General features: G+C 42.4%; 2 protein-coding genes across 2 annotated transcripts in view; one reads left to right on the forward strand and one right to left on the reverse strand.

The window, feature by feature from the left end:
- Nucleotides 1-21446, forward strand: part of cenpp (centromere protein P) — a 130719-nt gene that overhangs the window by 19721 nt on the left and 89552 nt on the right. The window contains exon 5 of the mRNA XM_078283865.1: nucleotides 6013-6109. Coding sequence (XP_078139991.1) covers nucleotides 6013-6109 — 97 coding nt within the window. The remainder of the gene's footprint in view (nucleotides 1-6012; nucleotides 6110-21446) is intronic.
- On the reverse strand, nucleotides 9226-20797 carry ogna (osteoglycin, paralog a). The gene is made up of 6 exons (XM_071900775.2): nucleotides 20635-20797; nucleotides 17640-17718; nucleotides 14973-15137; nucleotides 12216-12418; nucleotides 10968-11060; nucleotides 9226-10878 (listed from the first exon to the last, which is right to left on the reverse strand). The coding sequence occupies exons 1-6, from the start codon at nucleotides 20794-20796 to the stop codon at nucleotides 10708-10710; spliced, it is 873 nt and encodes a 290-aa protein (XP_071756876.1). The 5' UTR covers nucleotide 20797; the 3' UTR covers nucleotides 9226-10707.

The following is a 21446-nucleotide window of genomic DNA, read 5'->3' on the forward strand; positions in this document are numbered from 1 at the left end:
GAAGTTTAGTCCAGACATTCTTCGAGTGTTGTAAAATTGGATTAGTCTCTTTGCTCCCAGGCTTATTCAGAGATGGGGTATTTTGTGATAGAGCCTCAATTGGACTGAAGGGGGCAGTAAGTTCTTGTTCTATTCCCGTCCAACCTAGGTGATTACTCTCATTAATCCAGTGTCTTGCCAATTTAGCCAGCTCGAAGGCAATACTGTACAGCTCTACATTGGGCAGGGAAAGCCCACCATTACTTCTTGTTGTATAAAGTTTTTGTAAGTTTATCCTTGGCTTCTTCCCATTCCATAGATAATCCTTTATAATTTGGTTGTATTGTTTGAGAAATTCTCCAGGTATTGTTATCGGTAGCATCATTGACAGGTAGTTAAACTGTGGGGCAATCACCATTTTAATGGTGTTAATCTTGCCCCAAAGGGTTAGATTGAGTGCCTTCCACTTCTCTAGACTGTGCTTTATCTTTGTAAGGAGGGAAGTCACATTAATATGTATTATATCTGCAATATCGGTGCACAATTTGACCCCTAAATACTTCATACCAGATGAGATCCACTTAAATCGGCCAGCTCTAACCATAGCTGGATGACATACCTTGGATACAGGCATAGCCTCTGATTTGTACCAATTTACTTTGTAGCCAGAAATCTGAGAAAATGTTTCAATTATATCAAGAAGAGCCTGGGTAGAGGATGCTGGATCTGAAACCAGGCAAAGAATGTCATCAGCATACAGAAAAAGTTTATGTTCTCTTCCACCCGCCTGTACTCCCTTAATTCTTGCCTCTTTTCTTATAGATATCGCTAACGGTTCGATAAATAATGTAAACAGAAGAGGGGAAAGAGGATCCCCCTGCTTTGTGCCTCTGGACAGCCCAAAAAAAGGGGAAATCAGACCATTTGTGACAACGGCTGCACTAGGTTTCGCATAAATTACCTTAACCCAATTAAGAAACTCCCTCCCAAACCCAAACTTTTCCAAGACACTGAATAAAAAACTCCACTCAACCCGATCAAATGCCTTCTCGGCATCAAGTGAGAAGGCAGCAACCGGTATATCATTATTATGATTTAACCACATCAAGTGAAGTAGCCGTCTAAGATTGTCAGAGGAAGACCTCCCCTTAATAAAACCCACTCGATCTGAATGGATAATTGTCGATAAGTTATTCTCTATCCTCATAGACAGAACTTTAGTAAGGACCTTACAGTCAACATTCACTAAACTAATCGGTCTGAAGCTACCAGGGTCCAGTGGATCCTTGTCTTTTTTAAGGATCAGTGAAATGAGAGCTTCATTGAAAGTGAAATCTTTCCACATGAGGATATTGTATGAGTAGGCTAATCCAAGAAATACATAAAATCCTGTGCTGTCAAACCTAAAACACAATACCTGTATGCTGTTATGGAACTCAAGTCTGTGCAAAACACCAAAACAGAACTTAACCAAACTTTCCAGAAGAAACACAGATAAAAAAAAACGAACAATATGAAAACTTTGAGACGTCACCTCCCCGTCTCAACCCAAAACCCTGTCACTACTGGTCCGTGAGGCGCTACCAGTGGTCATGCCCACAAACCTCCCAAATCCCCACACAAAAAAATTAAACTTTCTACTACCTTTATATATTATCGCTCTGCAATATTAATCATAGATTACTACTGAAACCTGGATGGTTTTTGTACCATCTTTAAGTCCAAAAAAGAAAGAAAGAAAGAAAGAAATAGAAGGATAGACCAACCTACACACAGAGGGCCGTAATCCCGTTTATCACAGTTTTGTCTGTTTTTGAGCCTGCTAACTCAGTTCCAGTGACTGCATAATTCCCAGTGTTCATCATAGAAGTCAGAGCTCCAGTTGTTTACGCCAAGCAGCACAGGGAGTTATAATCCCCCTAAAGAACAAATCCAGTTGTAGGTGGTCATATCCCAGCCGTAGCCGCTAGTGATGGACATATCAGGCATACCTGTTCATGACATAACATGCTCGTGTTATCCAGATGTATATACTCATTCTTGTGGCTTCTGTGTAATAAGCTCCATCGCTTTCCGGGGGTCCTCAAAGCTTTTCCTCTCTCCCCTCCACGTGAAACGAAGAGTCGCAGGGTAAGCCAATGTGAATCTGATGTCGAGGTCATGAAGTTTCTTCCTGACGTCATCGAACCTCCTCCTCTTCTCAACCACTTCTTTGGTCATGTCGGGAAAGAAGGAGATCTTACAGTCGTTCCAAACAATTCCCCCCTTGTCTCGATATCTTTGTCTTGCGGCCGCGAGCACCCTCTCCCTCTCCAAATAACTATGAAAACGCATAATGATCGGCCTCGGTGGTCGACCCACGTCGGGTACCGGAGCCAGGGAGCGGTATGCCCGCTGCAACTCGATTTCCGACAGGTCTACGCCCAGTGCTTCGGATATGACGGTTCTCACAAATTCCCTTGGGTTGCCATTTTCGGAGCGCTCTTTCACACCCACAAGGCGAAGGTTGAGACGTCTGTCTCTGTTTTCCATGTCCTGCACCGCTCTCTGAAGCTCCTCATATTGTCGTGCTCTCTTCTTAGCTTCTTTATCAAGCCGTGCATTCTCCACTTCCAAATCCATAATTCGCGCATCTGCTTGTTCGAGCCTATCGTTGATATCAGTAACTTCTGTCTCCATTTTGGCCTGTGAGGTTTTCACCACTGAGACATCCGCTTGTAGATCCTGCAGAATACTGCTAACCTGAGCCATTTCATGCATAGCCTTCTCTAAGGTGGCTCGTAAATCTGTCAGGACGTTCATTGCTACAGGGTTAGGCGTGCCCGCTTCTGGAGTCTCTGTGGTGTTAGCTAGCCGCTAGCCATGCTAGCATTACTAGCAGCCTGTTTCGCCATTCTTGTTTTGGAGTTTGAGGTTGCCATTCTCCAGTCTTGTTGTTGAATTCAGTGACGGAAACGTACAGGTCTTGTTAGACAACTACTACGTAGTAGAAATAAAGGTCTTACTCAAACGACTAAGAGGGAAAGTGAGCGATTTGACGGGAGGCTTGTTCTAGGCGGCCATCTTGGTCAACGGTCCCACGTGACTCCCTCCAAGTGGGTCTTGATGAGATTCATCAGATGCCGATGTACGGACATCCAGGCTGAACTGTCCAAAATGACAGGAAAACACCTCAGTGCTGCCAGGCAAAAACCATGTTAACTGCAAACAGCGCATGGTGCAGAAATGAAGGAAAGAATGATTCTTTTCTCATTGACAACCGTGTATTTTAAAAATTCTACAATGGGGTTTAAACCAAGCGACCAAAACCTCAGATCCTGAAACTCGATTCTGAAGCAGCAGCAGTTCCTCTAACGTCCACTAGAGTCCGGCTCCAGAAAGACTCCAAACCGCCCAACTCCATGAAGTCAATTGACCACAACCAACAACTAATGATAAAAATATAAAGTCAATAAATTTTTTCCACAAGAGGTTTTGGTCTCAGCAGCTAATTTCACTTCTTCTAATGTGTGTCCTTATGGAGATTTTCAGAATAACTGTCATTAACAGATATAACAGATAAAACGCGGGGATGTTCTCCTAGTGACTGACAGGTCGTCGATTACGGGCCAATAGCAGGCGGAGCTGCGGCTCTGCGGACAACCCAAACTCCGCCCCCTCCACCTTGGCTCCGCCCTTTGCCTTGCTCTGTTTGCTCCGGCACCAAAAAATGTCAACATGACGGCAATCATAAACACAATCTGCAGGCTTCAAAACGGCCCTTCATTAGCCAGTGGGTGACGTCACACTCGTACATCTGTTTTTACTGTCTGTCGTTTCACCATGTTTCATGAGCCCAAGGGTCATGAATTTCACCAAATACATAAATGACCATTTAAAAACACTCAAACTGCAGATTTGTGCATTATTCCATGACAGGTGACATGTGAATTCAGTTCTGGGGCGTAGAGAATCAGAGTTTCCAGGCCTTGGATCCAGTCCAGACTGCAGAGAAGATGCTCCTCCTCAGACCAGAGTGTGAACATTACGGCTTTTTGAAGGCCAACACCGATACAATACTTTTGGGATGCTTCTGCCAGAAGACGATATTTTGTGCTGATGTTCACGATCTCTAAAGGGGCATTAAGTACGATTTTTTTCTGTCCCATATTACAAACAGACCATAATATCTCTGTGGGGGTTGATAGGGTTGTTGATCAGTATTAATGACTCAGTGATTACTTGGCCAGCTGCTGCCATTTCTGGCTTTCAGAACTCACTTTCTGGCCTCGACTCTGTTGTGAAGAGACTTTGACTTGTTGGAGGAGAGAACTTCCATCGAAGTTGTTGCATTTCCTGCTGGTTTCCAATAGAGGTCGATAAAGGTAATAGATTACTTAATGCCCCTTTAATTGTGACCATTTTCATGTAAAAACCAAAACAAAACCAAAACAACAAAAAAAAACAAAAAACAAAAATCAAAGTATTCAGTGTTTCCCAGGAGTTTTAGTCTTTTCAGGGCGGAAAAGCCCAAAACTCAAAGTGTCTCATTAGAATCAGTTCAGGTTCAGGTCTTCCTATAGACAGCCAGTGTAGTAGTGATCAATTCTACATTAAATATATAATCAGTCAAACTGCATCGTATCCATTAGATCAAACTGGACCAGATCCCATTTTAATAAAAGGACAATATCTGACCAGATATCAGTCTAATCGTATACAGAGCCACTCCTCCACCAGGCTCTCTCTCTCTCTCTCTCTCTCTCTCTCGTCCCAGAGTAGAGTTGGTAGCGCTCCATTATTTGTGAGGGTGCTGCCATGTTTCCATCAGCTCTGTGTGGAATAACAGCGGTCTGGAAACTTCACCCGGCTGCCGTCTAGCCCCGGGCCCCCACGGAAAACTCTGGAAAGCCTTTAACAAAATGTCCCAGGCTCACCCAGACTGAGTGAGGGGCTGGACCAGACCACACCAAAACAAAGCACATTGCATCTTTTTCGGTATTTGGTATTGGAAACACCTCTTTCAATAGTCTCTGTCTCTGTTCCAGTTTTATGCTGGGGAGTTCATGCTTAGGATTTGATCTGGTTGAATAAAAATAAAGATTTTCTCACACATAACTTGTAGTCCAGGGATCTCCACAGCACCAAAAAAAACCTTTCCCTCTGATTTAAAAATGTGCAGCCTCATGCAATATTATTGCTTCTAAATTACATACAATTTCTAGCCTAATAATAATAATAATTATTGTTATTATTATCATTAATAGCCTAGACATTTGATCTTACTATTCAAGCATTGGAGGAAACAAAATATTCACAAAATATCGCCATATTCAATATTATCAAATATGGCCTATATCTCGCCTTCTAGAGAGTGAGATATAGGCAGAGTGGCAGTATTATACACAACAGTATGATGAGTATATGTGTCTGAAACATAGACCCAGCTAGGAGGCAGATCTTAGGTGGCAGAGACAATATCAATAATATAATGTAATTAATGTTAGCATGCATAAAATGTAATGTACTGGTGACCCATTGTTCAGTAACTGAACAATGGGGTTTGGTGGTGTTGGTTTGATCAACTGTTTACTAATCTTGTGTTTTCTTGTTTGATTTATTGATCAGTAGTCTTAAGTATTTTCCCCCTAAAATTCACCAGAAATGATAATTTCACAGCTGTTCTTTAAAAAAAATCTCCTGGGGGCCAAGCCGCCGGACGCCCCTACAGGGTTGGTGTTCTCGGGGTCTATGCATCTCAACCCTACTGTTTGTTGTGTTAGCTTATTCGAAATAGTCTGTTTTTTCCTGTTAACCTATTCTGAATAAACTGTTTTGTTTCTTTTTAATTTCTTCAAATTCCAGGTAGAAAAGTCTTAATGTCTTAAACTTGCAGATACCCTGGTTTGTTGTATTGTTTCAGAGTGGAGAAGAGGAGGGACCTGCTGCTGTTCTTCAGTGTGATATATGACGCGTCATGTTGTGTAGTATTGTACTGTACTGTTTTGTATGATATTGTATTCTGTTGTAATGTTTTATGTTTTGTTGTTTCAGAGTGGAGGAGAGCAGGGACCTGCTGCTGCTCTTCAGGACTCTCAGGAGATTCTCAGAGAGATGCGATGACCGGCGCAGAGCATTCCAACACTTCCAGGTAAGAGACGTGCACACTGGAACCGGATTCAAACCGGCAACCTTATCGTCACATACCAGCTAACTAGCTCCCTATGGAGTGCGAGTGGCTTGTTTTCCGTCACTACCTATTTTAACTTAATCTGGGGAAAACAGATCCATCAGTCAGTGTGGGGGTGGACAGGCCTACTGGAGCTGGAAGGGCAGCTTCAGGTTGGATTTGGGGGGGGGGGGGATCTTTACCAGGTGCCCGAACCACCTCAGCTGGCTCATCTCAATGTGGAGGAGCAGCGAGTGAGGCTAGCCACCTTGCGGAGGAACCTCATCCTGGCTGCTTGTATCTGCAATGTCATTCTTTCGGTCACTATCCACTAGGGTCGGAATGAAGATCAGCTGGTAAATTGAGAGCTTTGCTTTGTGGCTCGGCTCGGTCTTCACCACCACGGTCCGATAAAGCGCCTGCATTACTGCAGCCGATGCACCTAACCGGCGGTCGATCTCATGGTCCTTCTTACCCTCATGTGTGAATAAGACCTGGTATACCTGAACTCATCTACCTCACCTGAATAAGACAGGCCCCCTGTTTCCGGGAGAGAATCATGACTTGGAGGTGCTGATCCTCATCCCAACCGCATCACACTTTGCTGCAAACCACTCCAGTGCACATCAGAGATCACGATCCAATAAAGCCAGAAGGATGATATCATCCACAAACAGCAGAGATCCTCCCTAATGTCACCAAACTGGACACTCTCTGGACCTTGGCTGTGCCTTTATCTCCTAACTGGAGAGGGGACATGGTGCACTCTTGTCGGAGTCCAATGCTCACCTTGAACCAGCTTGATTTTATGCCAAGAGTGCAAACACAGCTCTTTCTCAGAGTGTATTAAGACCAAATGGTTTGCAGCAGCGACCCCGGCACCCAATACAGAATACGGTTGTAAGCCCAAGATGTGGACCACCACCCCTGTCTGCCAGTCCAAAGGAACTGTTCCCGAAATCCATGCGACATTGAGAGAGACGTGTCAACCAAGACAGCCCGACAATATCCAATGCCTTCAGCATTTCAGGCACAGATCGCGTCAGATTCGGATTGCGTCCACCTCTGGCGCTTTGCCTCTGAGGAGCTTCCTGACTAGTCCAGTGACTATCGGGTTTAGGAGTTCCTCAAAGTGCTCCTTCCACCTTCTGACAGTATCCCCAATTGAGGTCAGTGTTTCCCTGACCCTGCTGAGAACAGCCTGGGTGATGTCCTGCCTTGCCTTCCTGAGTTGCTGAATGGTTTTCCAGAACCTCTTTGAGGCCCGAAAGTCGTCCTCCGTCGCCTCTCAAACTCCTCCCACACCAGGACTTTCGCCCCTGCAACTTCCGCAGCTGCAGCCTTTCTGGCCTTAGGCTGTTGTCTCTAAACTGTAAATAGGTAAGTAGACAGATAGAGCTACAGTCTGATGAGAACATAGAAGAGAAAAAAATGAAGGGTAATGCACTGAGTGTGAATTAGCGGGGCCAGGGTAAATATCAAGGTGTGACTTTATTGAAGAGGCAGCAGTAAAATGTCAAATTGTAAATCAAGCTGCAGAAGCAATATGGAACCCATTCTCCTGTTTACTTGGAGAATGTAATATTGACTGCTGCCAAGTTGGCTGGGCCAAAGGAATAAGATTAACCCACATTTTCCATATTGGCCTGTGTGCTCTAAACCTTTAGATATTTGCTTGACTTGCAGTTTCTGGAATGTTATTATGAAAAAACGTAATTCCCATTATAACTAGTTTGCTGTATTGTGGGCAGTGTCTTATATGTTGATTTCCATGCTTTAATGGTCCGTAGACATGAACATATACTTAAAAGAATAAACAAGTCAAAAATAGAAAACAAAGAGTTCACATACAATACAGGCCAGGAATCTTAACATTTTTGTCGACAGTCCACAGTGGCTGGTAGATCACAAAATTAACCAGAATCAGTCAACTAAGTTTGAAAACAGACTCTAAAAGATGGTTGTTACCTACCAATTACAAACCACAGAACAACATTTACCAGCATCTGCACATATTAGTGTTATATAAGACTCTGCCCACACAAACACACACACTCTACAGTCTCACAAAACAACATGCACAATGACTGTCAACATTTTATCAGCTGTACCAAAAACGATTGCACATGGGGAAAGGTGTGATGCAGTTGGTGTTTTTTTTTTTTTTTTGGCATTTTTCTTCTTTATTGGATAGTTCAAAGTAGAGAGAGACAGGAAAGATTGAGAGAGTAAGAGGGGAATGGCATCAAAGCGGCAAAGGACCTGGTCCGGATTCGAACCCATAACGTCACGTTTACATGTTATGCATGTTAGCCCACAGAGCCACCAGGATGCCCTGCAGTTGGTGTTTTTTTTTATAAATGTATTTCTCATGTGCAACTTAGGCTACGTCCACACTAATGCAGGGAAATTTGAAAATGGTGTTTTCGTGTCATTTGTGATTTCGTCCACACTATCGGTTTCAGGCTGTTTTCTAAAAGTTTCCCGTCCACACTGATACGCAAAAAAGATATGAAAACGGTGAAATCTAGTATATTGGGCATGCGCACGCTTCTGACCCATGACTGATATGTTGTTTCCGCTGTTTATGGAAGTGCTGTCAGAGCTGCAGTAGCAGAGTGCATTAAGCACCAACAAGATGTCAAAATCACAAAATGAAAATTACAAAAGCAAGCCAGGCGTCTTTCTCTGGACAGACGATGAAGTTGAACTGCTTTTAAAGGTAACGAATGAGTACAAGACCGCCAAAGCCATGGAGAATACAGGCTACAACGCCGGCATTTTAAAATGTATCCACTTTGGAGAGCGTTTTGGTGGTTGAAAATGCCGTATTAATATAGACGTAACCTACGGTCGTGCCTGGGCCTGAATTTTTATACTTTGACAGATAGAAGTGTTATTTTTTCCTCAGGTAAAACAATTAGCTGTTGTTCCTTGTGAAAGAGTCTAATGGCTGTGGCGATCAAAGTTATTCTGCTTTTATTTGTAAAGAAGAGGGCTCCTTGGTAATTGGCTTCCCTCTAAAAGTACAGGTACTAACAGACCCAAACAAAAGACAGAGATTCCAAACCCACTTTAATTTAAAAAAGTTTAACTTTATTAAAATATCTTAAAAACATAGCCATGTCACATACACATTTTTACTGTACACCATTGTCTTATTCACATAGGTAATAGCTCCCAAAGTATGTCAGTAACTCTTATTATTGGAAAGGAAGACTTGGGGAGACAGACAAGAAAATTTCAAAGCAAAGAAAGTAAAGAAGAGTAACTTTCACATTACTATAGTTCATTGATACATCGTTCCCCAGTCCACTTCAACTGAAGTCTATAAGTTAAAACAAAGTGAAGTTAATTCACAAAATTGTAAGGAAGGCCTACAGTTTGACAAGTCTACACCATCATTGTCCTCATGCAAAGGCTTTTCTATTGAGAAGTTACAAGTGAAGTGAAGTCACACAATGCTGAGGAAAGCCCAAAGTTTCCAGTTCATTTCTAGAGAGTCATAATTCTGATACTACTTAATGAGAAGTGTATTTACAGACTGTTCCAAGTGGCATTTGAAGATCCCGTAATGTTTGTCGCCAGTTTGAATTAGACAGGACCAACAGTGTGATACGAAGGAAATCTCAAAGCAACACACTTGAAGGGATACTTGGACATTTAGCCTATACCAATTGCTTTTAATAAGGAATGCTAATAACGCTCACAGGCCATTTTCCATCTAACGCAAGTGCCAATGCATTTTTTCACCATAATGTGACAAGTTGCGGGTGAAGACAATAAGACTAAAAATCAACATGCCAAGGTATCCCTTTATTGTTACTGAAATACTGTTTGGATACTCAAGTTAGAAGTCAGCATCCCCCCGCCTCAGGACTCATACTGACACTGGGGGCTGGTTTTCCAAAAACACTCTCAAACAAGTTCTCTGTTTCCTTAAACTAGAACTATCACATCCAGTTATGAGACAGTATTATAGAAATAGACAAAAAAATGATTTTCTGTGCAAAACGTGTGTAGTATTACTTAGTAGTTAGTGTAGTATTACAATACTTTTACAAAACCTTTTGATGTTTATATGATGTAAAATTTTAAAATGAGAGATTTACATTACAGTTCTAGGAGAGATGTGAGTTTTGGTCAGCAAAAGGAGCAAAGAGCTATCTGAAGGGTTTCCATAATATTTTGAATTATAGTGTGATATTTTTCTTCTTCATTACTGGCCATACAATAGCAAAATGCTTCTGTATTGGCAATCCCTTCACAGACAAACAGCTTGTTGTAAATGTTAATTTTCCTCAGTGAAACCAATGGCTGCAGCTAGCCGCAAGCTAGCTTGTTGGCTTGTGGCTGGCAGTCCATATTGGTGTCAGTGAGGAATTCTAACATTGTTACAAGCTGTTTTTAGGATTGATGAAGCACAGGCGTTGAAACCTTTTTCCCACCATGGGACCAGTGCCTGGAGAAGATAAATAAGTCACTAAAATCCAGAATGTCACAGTATCCCCACAGCGCTCTGCTTTGGGAAACCAGCCCCTTTATTGTTGGTGGACCAGAGTGAAGGTTTTTCTTCCTCCTCAGTGGTACCGTCCGACGGGCAGCGACTTGAGGCAGGTGAAGCTGTTGGGGTACTTGGCCAGCAGCACAGGGTTGCCGTCCATGCGGACCTCGTTGAGGTTGGGTCGGAGGTAGTAGGTGTTGTTGCCCTTACAGAAGGTGTCAGTGCTGATCTCAGTGATGTTGTTGTTCTGGGAGGAAATGGAGACAGAGGGTCACAGAACTGAGGAAAATCTTAGTTGGTAGTTATCTATATCTATATATCTATAACGTTACAGACCTGTAGATGTACGATGCGAACGCTCTCAGGGATCTGTGGAACGGCTTCCAGCTGGTTGTCGGCCAGGAACAGGTTCACCAGCTTGGTCAGTTTCTGTTGGGGAAACAGATTCACACCATGGAAGATGGCTGTTCAATACCTTGAACAGATACTTGAAACCTTTTGAAAACTTGAAACCTGTTACTTGTTTTTCTTTCCTTTTACTTGAAAGTGAAGTTTACATGCCACTTAGGCTAGGCTGAGTTTTCTGACCTTTACATACAGCAGATGTATAACACAGTCGTTGTGTAGACCAGATATGCATTGGCATCGATTGGAAAATTTGACAGGCATTTTCAATTCCTGAAGCAAAGCTTCATCCAATCATATCTCCATTTCATTTTTGAACTTTTCAGATGGTCAACAAATACGCAAACAGCTGTTGTAGTGCAACAGGCGTTGCACCATGAAACTCAAACAACAGTTTGAAGGAATGCAGATGGTCTATATGACAAACAATTGACCATTTGCAAAATAATGATTGACATAGCGATCCACCAATCCGTGATTAGCATCCGTCTACTTCCTCCGACATGTTGCTCCGACAGTTCAACAGAGCCTCTGACACGCACTGAGAGTTTGGCTCAGAAGTACAAAATTACGGGTTTTGTTGCAGCGGTTTGACTCTGACAGAGACGTGACACAGTAAAAATTTGTTTTTGGGGAACACTGAGTTGGATTGTAGCGTCTATGGTAGCGTCCATCTTCAAAGTTTGTCAGACATAGCAACAGTAACTAAGGAGGGCGGGAGTTAACAGACAACAGTAGTTGCTCAACATTTCAATTGATCAATTCAATTGGTCAATTGAGCAACAGTAGTTTTCATGATACTTCTGTTCCTTATAGCCACCAGGCTATTCATTAATATCGCTGTGTATTGTCGGTGTATTGTCACCTTGGGAGGTTGAGCCTACTGCACCTTTAGAGTGCACCTTTAGAGACCTTTAGTGGTGACCTTTACACCTTTGCTTCTGAAGAAGTAATGTTCTCTAATAGTTTCCAAATTAATTTAAAGCTTGAGTTTGTGGCAAAAGTGGATGTTATCAATTGGGTTGAGTGGATGGTGAGTTTTCTTTCATTCATTCAACTTCTATTTATATTGGGGTCAAACACACTGAGAATAGACTTGTCTAAAAGTCAAGTATAGCAATGTTATATGGATCAGTGAATGTAACCTTAATTTAAAAAGTTGGAAAGGTGAGTGTGTACCTTGAAAGCGGTCGCCTTGACCCCCCTGGTTTTGAGCAGATTGTGGTTGGCGTTGAAGGAGATGAGTTTGGCAGGGAGCATGGGCAGTTTGACCAGCCTGTTCTCAGCCAGCGACAGTTCCTCCAGCAGCGTTAGCTTAGAGAACGCCCCGTCCTCGATCTCTGAGATCAGGTTCCCTGTCAGGTCGATCCTCCTCAGAGTCACTGGTGAGAGATGAAAACAAACTTATTTCTACAGTTGTAGCCGTTTTAGAAGTGTCTCCATGCACTCACCCTGCGTCCATCTTTTTTTAATTCTATATAGTAGGACCATATTAATATAACACAAAATTCTAGTGTCTGTTTCTTGTGTCTCTGTTTACTTTTTGATGCAAACATTTAATTTGTTTGACATACAGTTTAACAAGACTCACAACCGTTTGATCACTGCTCCAAATCAAAGCACTTGCAAATATGAGCATTTTGTTTCGTGTGTTGGTTCTTGTCCTTTTGTTGTCCATTCAGATAAACCTGCCGGCCTGTTAGTCCTTTCTCAGGCCGGGGAGACTCAGCTGACCTGGGCACAGTTTTTAGCTGACATCATCTCACTGGCTTGCCTTCATTTGATGTCACTGTGATCCTCAGCAGCTGTTTGGTGGGAGCCATTTTGCATCTCTTCTGGTAAACATTCTGTTATATTCAATTCGGGAAGCAAAATGGTGCAACCAAAAAAAGAAATACTGTTAATGTAAGTGCTTGTGTTAGCCTGCCTGGAACGCTAGCTGGGGTGGGGTACAAATCCAGTTGACAAAGTGCAGACAGATTGACTGATGTCTTTGTAGTTCACAATGCAACGCACAGTGTTTCTGAACAGAAAATATTAAATGTTGGAGGTTTTTTCACTGTGGACAGGAATTGGCATGAAACAAAGAGGCCTCCGTCTTTATGCACCTTGTCTGACACCAGTGAACCAATAAACAAGATCAGTAAAGTCCACAAAATTGTTTGAATCCATTTAAAATGGTAAGTTGATTATGCAGCAAGCCAAAGACACTGGTAGCATGTGTGCAGGATTTATGGCTGTTCGATTCCAGAAAATTTGGAATAGACTCGAATGGCCGATTCCAAGTATTGGGAATCGAATCGATTCCTAGAGTCTATTCCAGCAATTTTTTTCTTGATTCTCGATTCCAAAAACTAAAACATAGGGGGTGCAAGCAGATCTTGTAAAATAAACAGTGCAATGGCGACGTTGTTTTGTTGTAAGCCAGTCTTTTGACATCTTACTTTGTTTTCATCTTTCTCTAAACTAAAATACGGATGTGTGGTGTGGAATTAGGCATTTTCTCAACAGTCAGCTACAGCGTCTAACACCTGGTCTAATCTCTCCTTCTCCTGCTCTCTCACTCTGGCCCCATTTACACTTGAATGATTTATCCACGTTCCATTAACACCTGGCCACATCAGTGCGTCTCCGTTAGCCAGATAGAAATCTGATTGCATCTCTCCCTGCTTTCCCGCAATGTATGCAAATGTGGAGATGGCAGGCGCCACAGAAATTCTGATTTTGGATGCATTTCTGCGTATTCTTCAAGTTAGACGGCAGGTGCTACTTCGCACAGATTATAAAAAAAAACAGTTGTAGTAACAATGTGCGACCGCTACAGAAACGGACCCATGCTGCGCACATTTTGGAGACAGTGGGGAACGGTGACTTCGATGGCAAAGTAGTGAAATAAAGTAAAAATGGCTTTTACACTCTACAGCAAAATAGAAATCCCTTTAATAATAATGTTCCGTGTCAGAAGAACGTCTACAACTAAATTGTGTCTTTGTTGCCTATCGTTTGTCCAAAAAGCATCTACATTTCATTATAGGCTCATATAGTGTGAATTAGTCTGAAGTAAGTGCATTACAGTCTTTTAGCCCCAATTTGTTCCAAACAATTGCGACAAATTCAAGGTGTTAAGCAATTGGACTTAATGTCATAAGGTTATAAATTAATGATGTGTTGTGGTCGGTAGCCGTCGTCTACAGCAGCTCTCCACCACAATGAGCTTCTTGGGGTCCTTTATATCTTCATATATATTTTTAGTTTTAGTTTTATTAACAGTCCGGCTCTTGGAGCTGGCAGCATTAACTGCTGCTGTGACATGTTGCCTCTCAAACTTTATTTCGTTGGTGATGCCCAGACTGGGGCCACCGGGGAAATTTCTCTTTTCCGTCATTTTCTCACACAGAAAATGGAATGACAAGCAATCAGTATTCATTAATGACGTTGTTGAGAGATGTTTTTCCGTTTGGGAGGAGTTGATGGTTGACGGATGCGACTTGAGCAATCGGATACCAAACCGTCTCCAATGCGTCTTGGTTGCATTTACACTTGGCTTTTTTGCGTCTTGAGCAGATCGGATGGTTATCCGATCTGCTCAAGACGCATGAAGTGGCTCAGTGTACATGGGGTATCTGTTGCCGGGCAAACTTCAGCCACTTGTACACTTCAGTCAATCGCCAGAGAGGAATTCGGCTCTGGGATTCACTTGTACATGCGTGTGCGCGGAATCTACATTTTCTGTACTGTGTGGAATCGACTCCACAGCGTTGGAGTCTGTGCTCGATTCCCAAATGTCTGGAATCAAAGAATCGACCAGCGCTATGGTGACAGCCATGGAGCAGGACCGTGGAGCCAACATGGCTGCCAGTGAAAACGGTAACAGTCGCACTCTGTACCGCTCTGCAGTAAGCAGGTTGTGACGTAGACGTCGGTTGTCAGACTCACCGATGTCAGCGAAGTCTTTGGCGGCGATCTTGTTGATCTTATTGTAGCGGGCGTACAGGTAGGCCGTCTCTTTGGGCAGGGTGGGAACCGCTGTCATGTCCGGACTGACCTCCTCACAGTACACCGAGCCGGTCAGACACACACACAGCAGGCAGGTGGGCAGGTCTGCAACACACACACACAATGCACTGATTTGGCTTTCATCATATTATAACTGCCAGCGGCTTTTCTACATTAAAGTCTCTACATGTCGAATATTTACCTCCACATATCTTGGTGTGGAGTACAGTACAGTATCAATTAAAGAAAACTAAATATCTAGGACTTTTCAATGCAATACGGTTTTAATAGGATAAAAACTTGGTAAGAGCATCATGAGTTTTATTTCTATAATCAATCAGACCGTGATTTAAAACAACTTCAATCCCATTCAACCAGGCAAGTCGACTAAGAACAAATTCTTATTTAACCAGCCTTAACACGTTCTTATTTACAGAAATGATCAATCAAAAATAGAAAAAGATGAAGTAAGGACAAGTCTTTCTGCTTTTTCCAGTGTCTTATGTGCAGAAAAAGCATTAAGGTGACAGCATGTGTTATGACGATTGATGCATTCCTGGACTTATAAAATGTAGGAATAGTTTAACCATTCGTAAATGCAGCACAACCAGAACCAGCTCTACAGTGAATATTAATGAAATTCTCTGAAACAGCATTTAGAGCTTGGGCTGCTGAAACACAAAAACAAAACTATCCAGAGTCTGAAGGAAGATTAATGGGGATTGTATGAAGGCAGCCAACTAGTTTGACCAAACACCATTTTTAATTTTCATCTCTGTGTGAGGCAAAACAATAATAAATTATAGTCTTGTCCAATCCATGTTAATCCCTGCTGGCTTTTGGCTGAAATATGTCAACACATAAAAATTTTGATATAAGATAAATGTATGTTGGCATGTTTTCCTATGAGTTCATATTCTGGAGCCTGTTTTTAATTGATCTAGAAAGCTTTTACCAGCCTGGTGGCTGATGGCCAGGAAGAGCACACACCTGGGAACAATCCATGCTGAACACACACACACACACACACACACACACACACACACACACACACACACACACTAGTCAGCAGGTCAAATTCCTGCTGCATGTACTGAGCAAACGAATAGTTAGGTTACCAGTCTGCTTTGGATTTACATTTACATTTTAGTCATTTCGCTGATGGTCAACAGTAGAATCAGCTTCAGTTCCTGTATCACCGACATTACAAGTAACCAAGGAAGTCAAGGGTCAGAGGTCACAGCAGCCTGACTATGGAACAAATATTCTTGTGAGCCTGGATTGATCATGATGATAGAGACGTGAAGGGAAAGGCATAAAAGCCAGACACCTTTTGTTTACAAAGTGCTTTACAAGAAGCATTAAAAACATTTATAGCTAAATATACATGGAGAAGCACATTTATAAAATAGTTAAAAATAAAAATGGATACCTGTTGGCGTTTCATACACATGGGGCGTAAGGACCTTTGCTCAGGGGAACTGCAGCAATATTGGGCACTGTTGGTACTTGGGATTGAAGAAACACCAACTTTTAACCAACCTGCAGAACACGGCTGTGGTACTGACAGCATTTTGTCTCGTCCATACCTATAACTCGTCCATACATTGATAACTTTTTGTCCATTGTGGCATATTGATAGTCCTGGTCAACCGCTACTATCATACAAAAAATGGCACCGATTGGCCCATGGGGGCGCTATAATAAGGTCTCAAAGTCCAAGGCTCAGCCCCGCTGAATCGTTAGTCGTCGAGATGTGAAACTTGGTACACATATGTATCTGATCATGTTAAACAAAATTGCCTCTAGGACCCATAAAGTATGCCTAAAAATGTTTCCACCATTTTGGATTTTTTGAAAAACCTTCAAAAATCATCTTTTCATGAACCGCAAGTCAGAATGACACCAAATTTGGTCTGCAGGCTTGTTAGACTGGCCTTTACTTTGTTTGAAAGTAGCTAAGAAATCGGTCCAAAATGGTGCAGTTATTGATCAATGCAGTGGAACCCGTTCCGTTGCTGCCATGCAGCTATATTATGTTTTATAATCGCTACACAGTACTGCGCTCATGGTTGTCAAAATGTTTTTATTTTCCAAGCAATTAGAAGGGAAATGGTGCTGAACTTTGGGGGTTTCTGGGCTGGTCATTCTGGAGTCTCAGGTCCTTCAGGTTCTTCACTGGCTTCAGACAGTGTGTGGTTGATGGGGAGAAGGTTCACCTAATAACTAATCCTGTCTCTGCTGTCAGACCTCCTATCTCCAGAGAGGAGATGCAGTGGTCATAGCTCTTACTACGTGCATACAGGCGTGGAAATCCTCAACCTGAAGTCAAACTAACTCCAACTCCAGGAACCTTTTCAGAGAACAATTACATGTAGTATTAAACATGTATTAACAGTTTGAATAGGTTGTAAACCAGTTTCTTGTCTTTCAGAATAATGTTTACATTTTGAATGTTCAAAATCACATTGGTACTGTGTTACAATACTATTCTTCCAATACAACTTCTTTTAGGGTTTTCTCTTTAGTTTCCTCAATCAGTAGCTTCCTCTGATTGTGTGTGTGTGTGTGTGAGAGAGAGAGAGTGAATGGGTGAATGGGTCTTACCGGAGGCGTCTCCTCCCTCTGGGATCGGGCTGTCATCTGGTTCATCAGCCATGACGTCCACACCAGCAGGCAGCGCCCTCTGCAGGGGAATTGCAGTGTGTTAATGTACTGATCCTTTGTGGTTCCGCGGGCAGAGCAAGGCACTAACACTGCCGAGGTTAGAAGTTCAATTCCATGCTGAATTTGTCTACTCATTCTACTGTATTGTATAGAAACCACATGATGTCGCTCACCTATATCTGGCATTAGAAACGCACTGAGCTTCTGTTTTGTCATGACCGTTGTCTTCACCAGTTGTTTTAAATGGCTATTAACTATTAACTTGGCTAATGTGCACTTCTGCAATATGTTACCACATATTATGACTTCAAATGCAAATGGGCAAATATTAGGGATGGGACGATCTGCTTATCTCATGATACGATTCGATATGCGATACGGTGTTCACAATTACAATTATGTTTATTTCTGACCCACAAATCTTTGTAGCAATGGCATTGTGTTGCTATAATGTAAACGACAATTTAAAAATGTCATTACAAAGTGCAAATAATATAAATTGTGACGGTCTATTCGTCTCATCTGTGATTACTACAGCAGAATAAAATTGAGCTAATATCATGATTCATTTTTCTGACCCACAATACGTATTGTTAAATTTTTGTATCACGACATATTGAATTTTGATATATTGTCCCATCCCTTACAAATATGATTCCAAATGGTTGGGAAATAGATATGGATAAATTAGCCAATGAAATTGCTCCTCTAAACCCTGAAATTATAGTTGACAGCTAAGTGGAAGAATTTAGATTTACCAACTTCTGTTCTCAGTTTCAACTTGCAGGTCTCCCCACAAGTAGCCCATCCCTAATAAGAGGCTGTATACAATCTATTGGTCATGGTCAAGATGTCTCTCTGTACGCTGTATTGGCTCGCGGCCTGGCCTGGCCTGGCCCTCAGCTGTTTAACTCGGGACTGGCTAATTGCTGCAGCTTTAACTGAAGAATTGGACATGGTTTTTCTTATTGGAGAGCTGTAGTGTTGAAGAAACGCTGTCCTTTTGTACCTTGAGGGGTTGAACTGATGGATGAGTACCCAGACCAGACCGGGAACCACAGGTGGGTCTATCAGAATTGCCTTATTACTAATTGTGACATAGAATCGGGCTTTGTGAAGCCCAGATAGAGGCTTAGTATAACACAGGAGTATTCCTGTCATGGAGGAACCCATCAAGAACAGACTGACCCTTGACCCCTGACCCCAGAACTTTTGCTTGACCCTCCAGGGTTGTGATGAATTTAATCAGCCCGAAGAGATTTGACCCCATGGCATGCTGGGAGCAAACCCTGACTAAAACCCTAACAGAATGCAAATCTTCACCTGTGGTGGCAGGATGGCTTAGAGCATCGGTTCTCAACCATGTGCCTTTGAAGCCCAAGAGTCTGCAGGTTTACATTCAGCCAAGCAGCAGTTGATATCACTGATTTGCAAACCTTCAGCCAAAGAGAAGGGAGCTAATCTTCTACTAATGAACTAATTACTAATGAAAACTAGCATCCTCTTGGCTGCTGACGACACATGAGTGAGAGCCACTGGCCTTGTGGTTCGTTAGGTCATCTTCCAATGTGAGACGCCGGTTCGATCCCCTGACTGGCCATATCTGCCAAAGGATCCTTGAGCAACATACTGAACCCAAACCTGCTCAGGATAATTTAACTAGCTGGCTGCCCTACACCCCAACCAGAGGGAAGAACGGGAATTTCCTCCTTGGTGGATTAAAAAAGTTTATCTAAAATAAATTGGTTGATTGTGACAGCAGGGGAAGCTGTAAGGTTCGTCTCTGAAGGGTCTGGGACTGACAAAGTCTTCTATGAATAACAGCTGTTGTGATGTTGAGGGGTCCCAAATGAAGTTTTTACTTATTAGAAATTGAGGTTTTTTTCATACCCATAATAATAGCTTAAACTTTAGCCCACCAGCTGGAATAGTGTTCACTGTCTAGCAAGGAAGCAGAAGGAAGCTTTGGAGTCTCAGTGATTTCAATGGATCTGGACTTGAGACTCCCTGTCTGTTTCTCTGTTTCTCTGTCTCTCTCTCTCTCTCTCCCTCTCCCTCTCCCTCTCCCTCTCTCTCTCTCTCTCTCTCTCTCTCTCTCTCTCTCTCTCTCTCTCTCTCCCTCTCTCTGGATTGTTGGTGGAGTTATTAGTTTACCCAGAGGACTCAGACCAGACCAGAGTTTGGTTTTGGTTCACCTGAATATTTCTTGAAGGGGTTAGTGTGGTTGGTTGAGGGTTCATATTGGCCTCAGCTGACTAAGCCATGAGGTGAACGATTATCTTTTAGAACAGTATAGCTGAGTTATTTATCCAGAGTATTATTATAGCCAAAGATTAAAAGTGACTTGTTGATGGATATTATCAGTGACTTATATGAGCAAACTCTTGGCGTTGTGTCTGTGTACTCAAATTTAACAAGGAGATGGTTGAGAGCTGAACTATTGTCTTCTCAATTTTTTTTTCCACCCAAAAAAACAGAGGATGCATGTTGTAATTTGTGTTAACGAGAGACATAAAATTCCCTTTCATTACCTCTTAAATCATCCTGGATTGTTGTGTAACAAGCTCAGCCACGAGTGGAAGGATTGTCTTTTAGATGAGCTGGTGATCGACATAATTTATGTGCTGACTTTCTACTACTTGGTGCAAAATGTACTGAAATTAATTTTTTTTACTTGAATGGATAAGTACACATTTATTTACCCAATTTCCTCACATGGATCATTAAAGTATCATCTTATGTGCTAAATAAAACCATTTGTCAGAATTACTGAATGAAACCTTGCTTGGCACGGTGCAGCACTGATGCAACAAACGTCAAAATAGATTCACGACTGTGAAAACATCGCTCTCGACCTCTAAAGTTTCACCATAGCCTATGGTAGAAAAAAAACTTCCCACACAAAGTGTATTCATTAAATATTCAAAGTTTTTACCTTAGCCTTTCTTGATTTCAAATAGTCTTGGTCATTGAAGTATCCACTGAGCTCCTTGCCAATAAGAGATCCTGGTATCAGCTGTGAGTCCTGGTTAAACCGCCTGGCTGAGGCAGACACCAGCCACGGCACCAGCAGACAGGTGAGTAAGAGAGCCTTCATGTCGTCCCAGGCAGCGCGATGCCTTCACCAGCTCGTGTTAAAGCCTAAGTGTGGGTCAGCGGCAGCTCTCTATCTGCTATAAGCCCCTGTTGGGATGTGTCAAATGACTGTATTTAAAGGCTGAACCAGTAGCTTCCAGCGGATTCTTAAACCACAGTTTATAGAGCAGAGCACTTAACCCTTCACTGACCACCCACCATCCATCTTCTATGAGAGAGAGACAGGCAGAGAGAGAGAGAGACAGGATAGAGAGAGAGACATAAAGATTGAGGGGAGGAAGGGAAAGAGAGAAACTTTTGAAGACTTGGACAGAGAGGCAGACACTGAAAAGAGGCAAAGATAAAGAGAACCAACTGTCCATTTCTTCTTTTAAATAGCACTTTTGGCACTGTGTTTGCAATGTGTGAAGGAAAAAATATGCCTTGTTAAAAATGCTCAGAAAGCAGAAAAACATTGAAAGCTTCATCAGTTTGACTGAGCTTTGGAGCCGACAGCCACACTGAGTGTATTTAGTCAGGAGGAATGTCTGTGGTCTCCGCTCCGGCCAGTCGGTAATGACTAGTAATAACCAATCTATCTTTCATTAGGCTTGATGCATGCTTTTTTTCACTGGCTCTGTTTTTCTCCAGAAGGTTTAGTGTTTTCCCAGC

Source organism: Centroberyx gerrardi, chromosome 5 (genome assembly GCF_048128805.1).
Source record: "Centroberyx gerrardi isolate f3 chromosome 5, fCenGer3.hap1.cur.20231027, whole genome shotgun sequence".
NCBI classification, from domain to species: Eukaryota; Metazoa; Chordata; class Actinopteri; order Beryciformes; family Berycidae; genus Centroberyx; species Centroberyx gerrardi.

Coding starts and splice junctions, on each gene's coding strand:
- ogna (XM_071900775.2), bottom strand. CDS start 20,796: ATGAAGGCTCTCTTACTCACCTGTCTGCTGGTGCCGTGGCTGGTGTCT. Junction 17,719..20,634: donor TGAAATCAAGAAAGGCTAAG/GTAAAAACTTTG, acceptor ATTCCCCTGCAG/AGGGCGCTGCCTGCTGGTGT. Junction 15,138..17,639: donor AGAGGGAGGAGACGCCTCCG/GTAAGACCCATT, acceptor TGTGTGTTGCAG/ACCTGCCCACCTGCCTGCTG.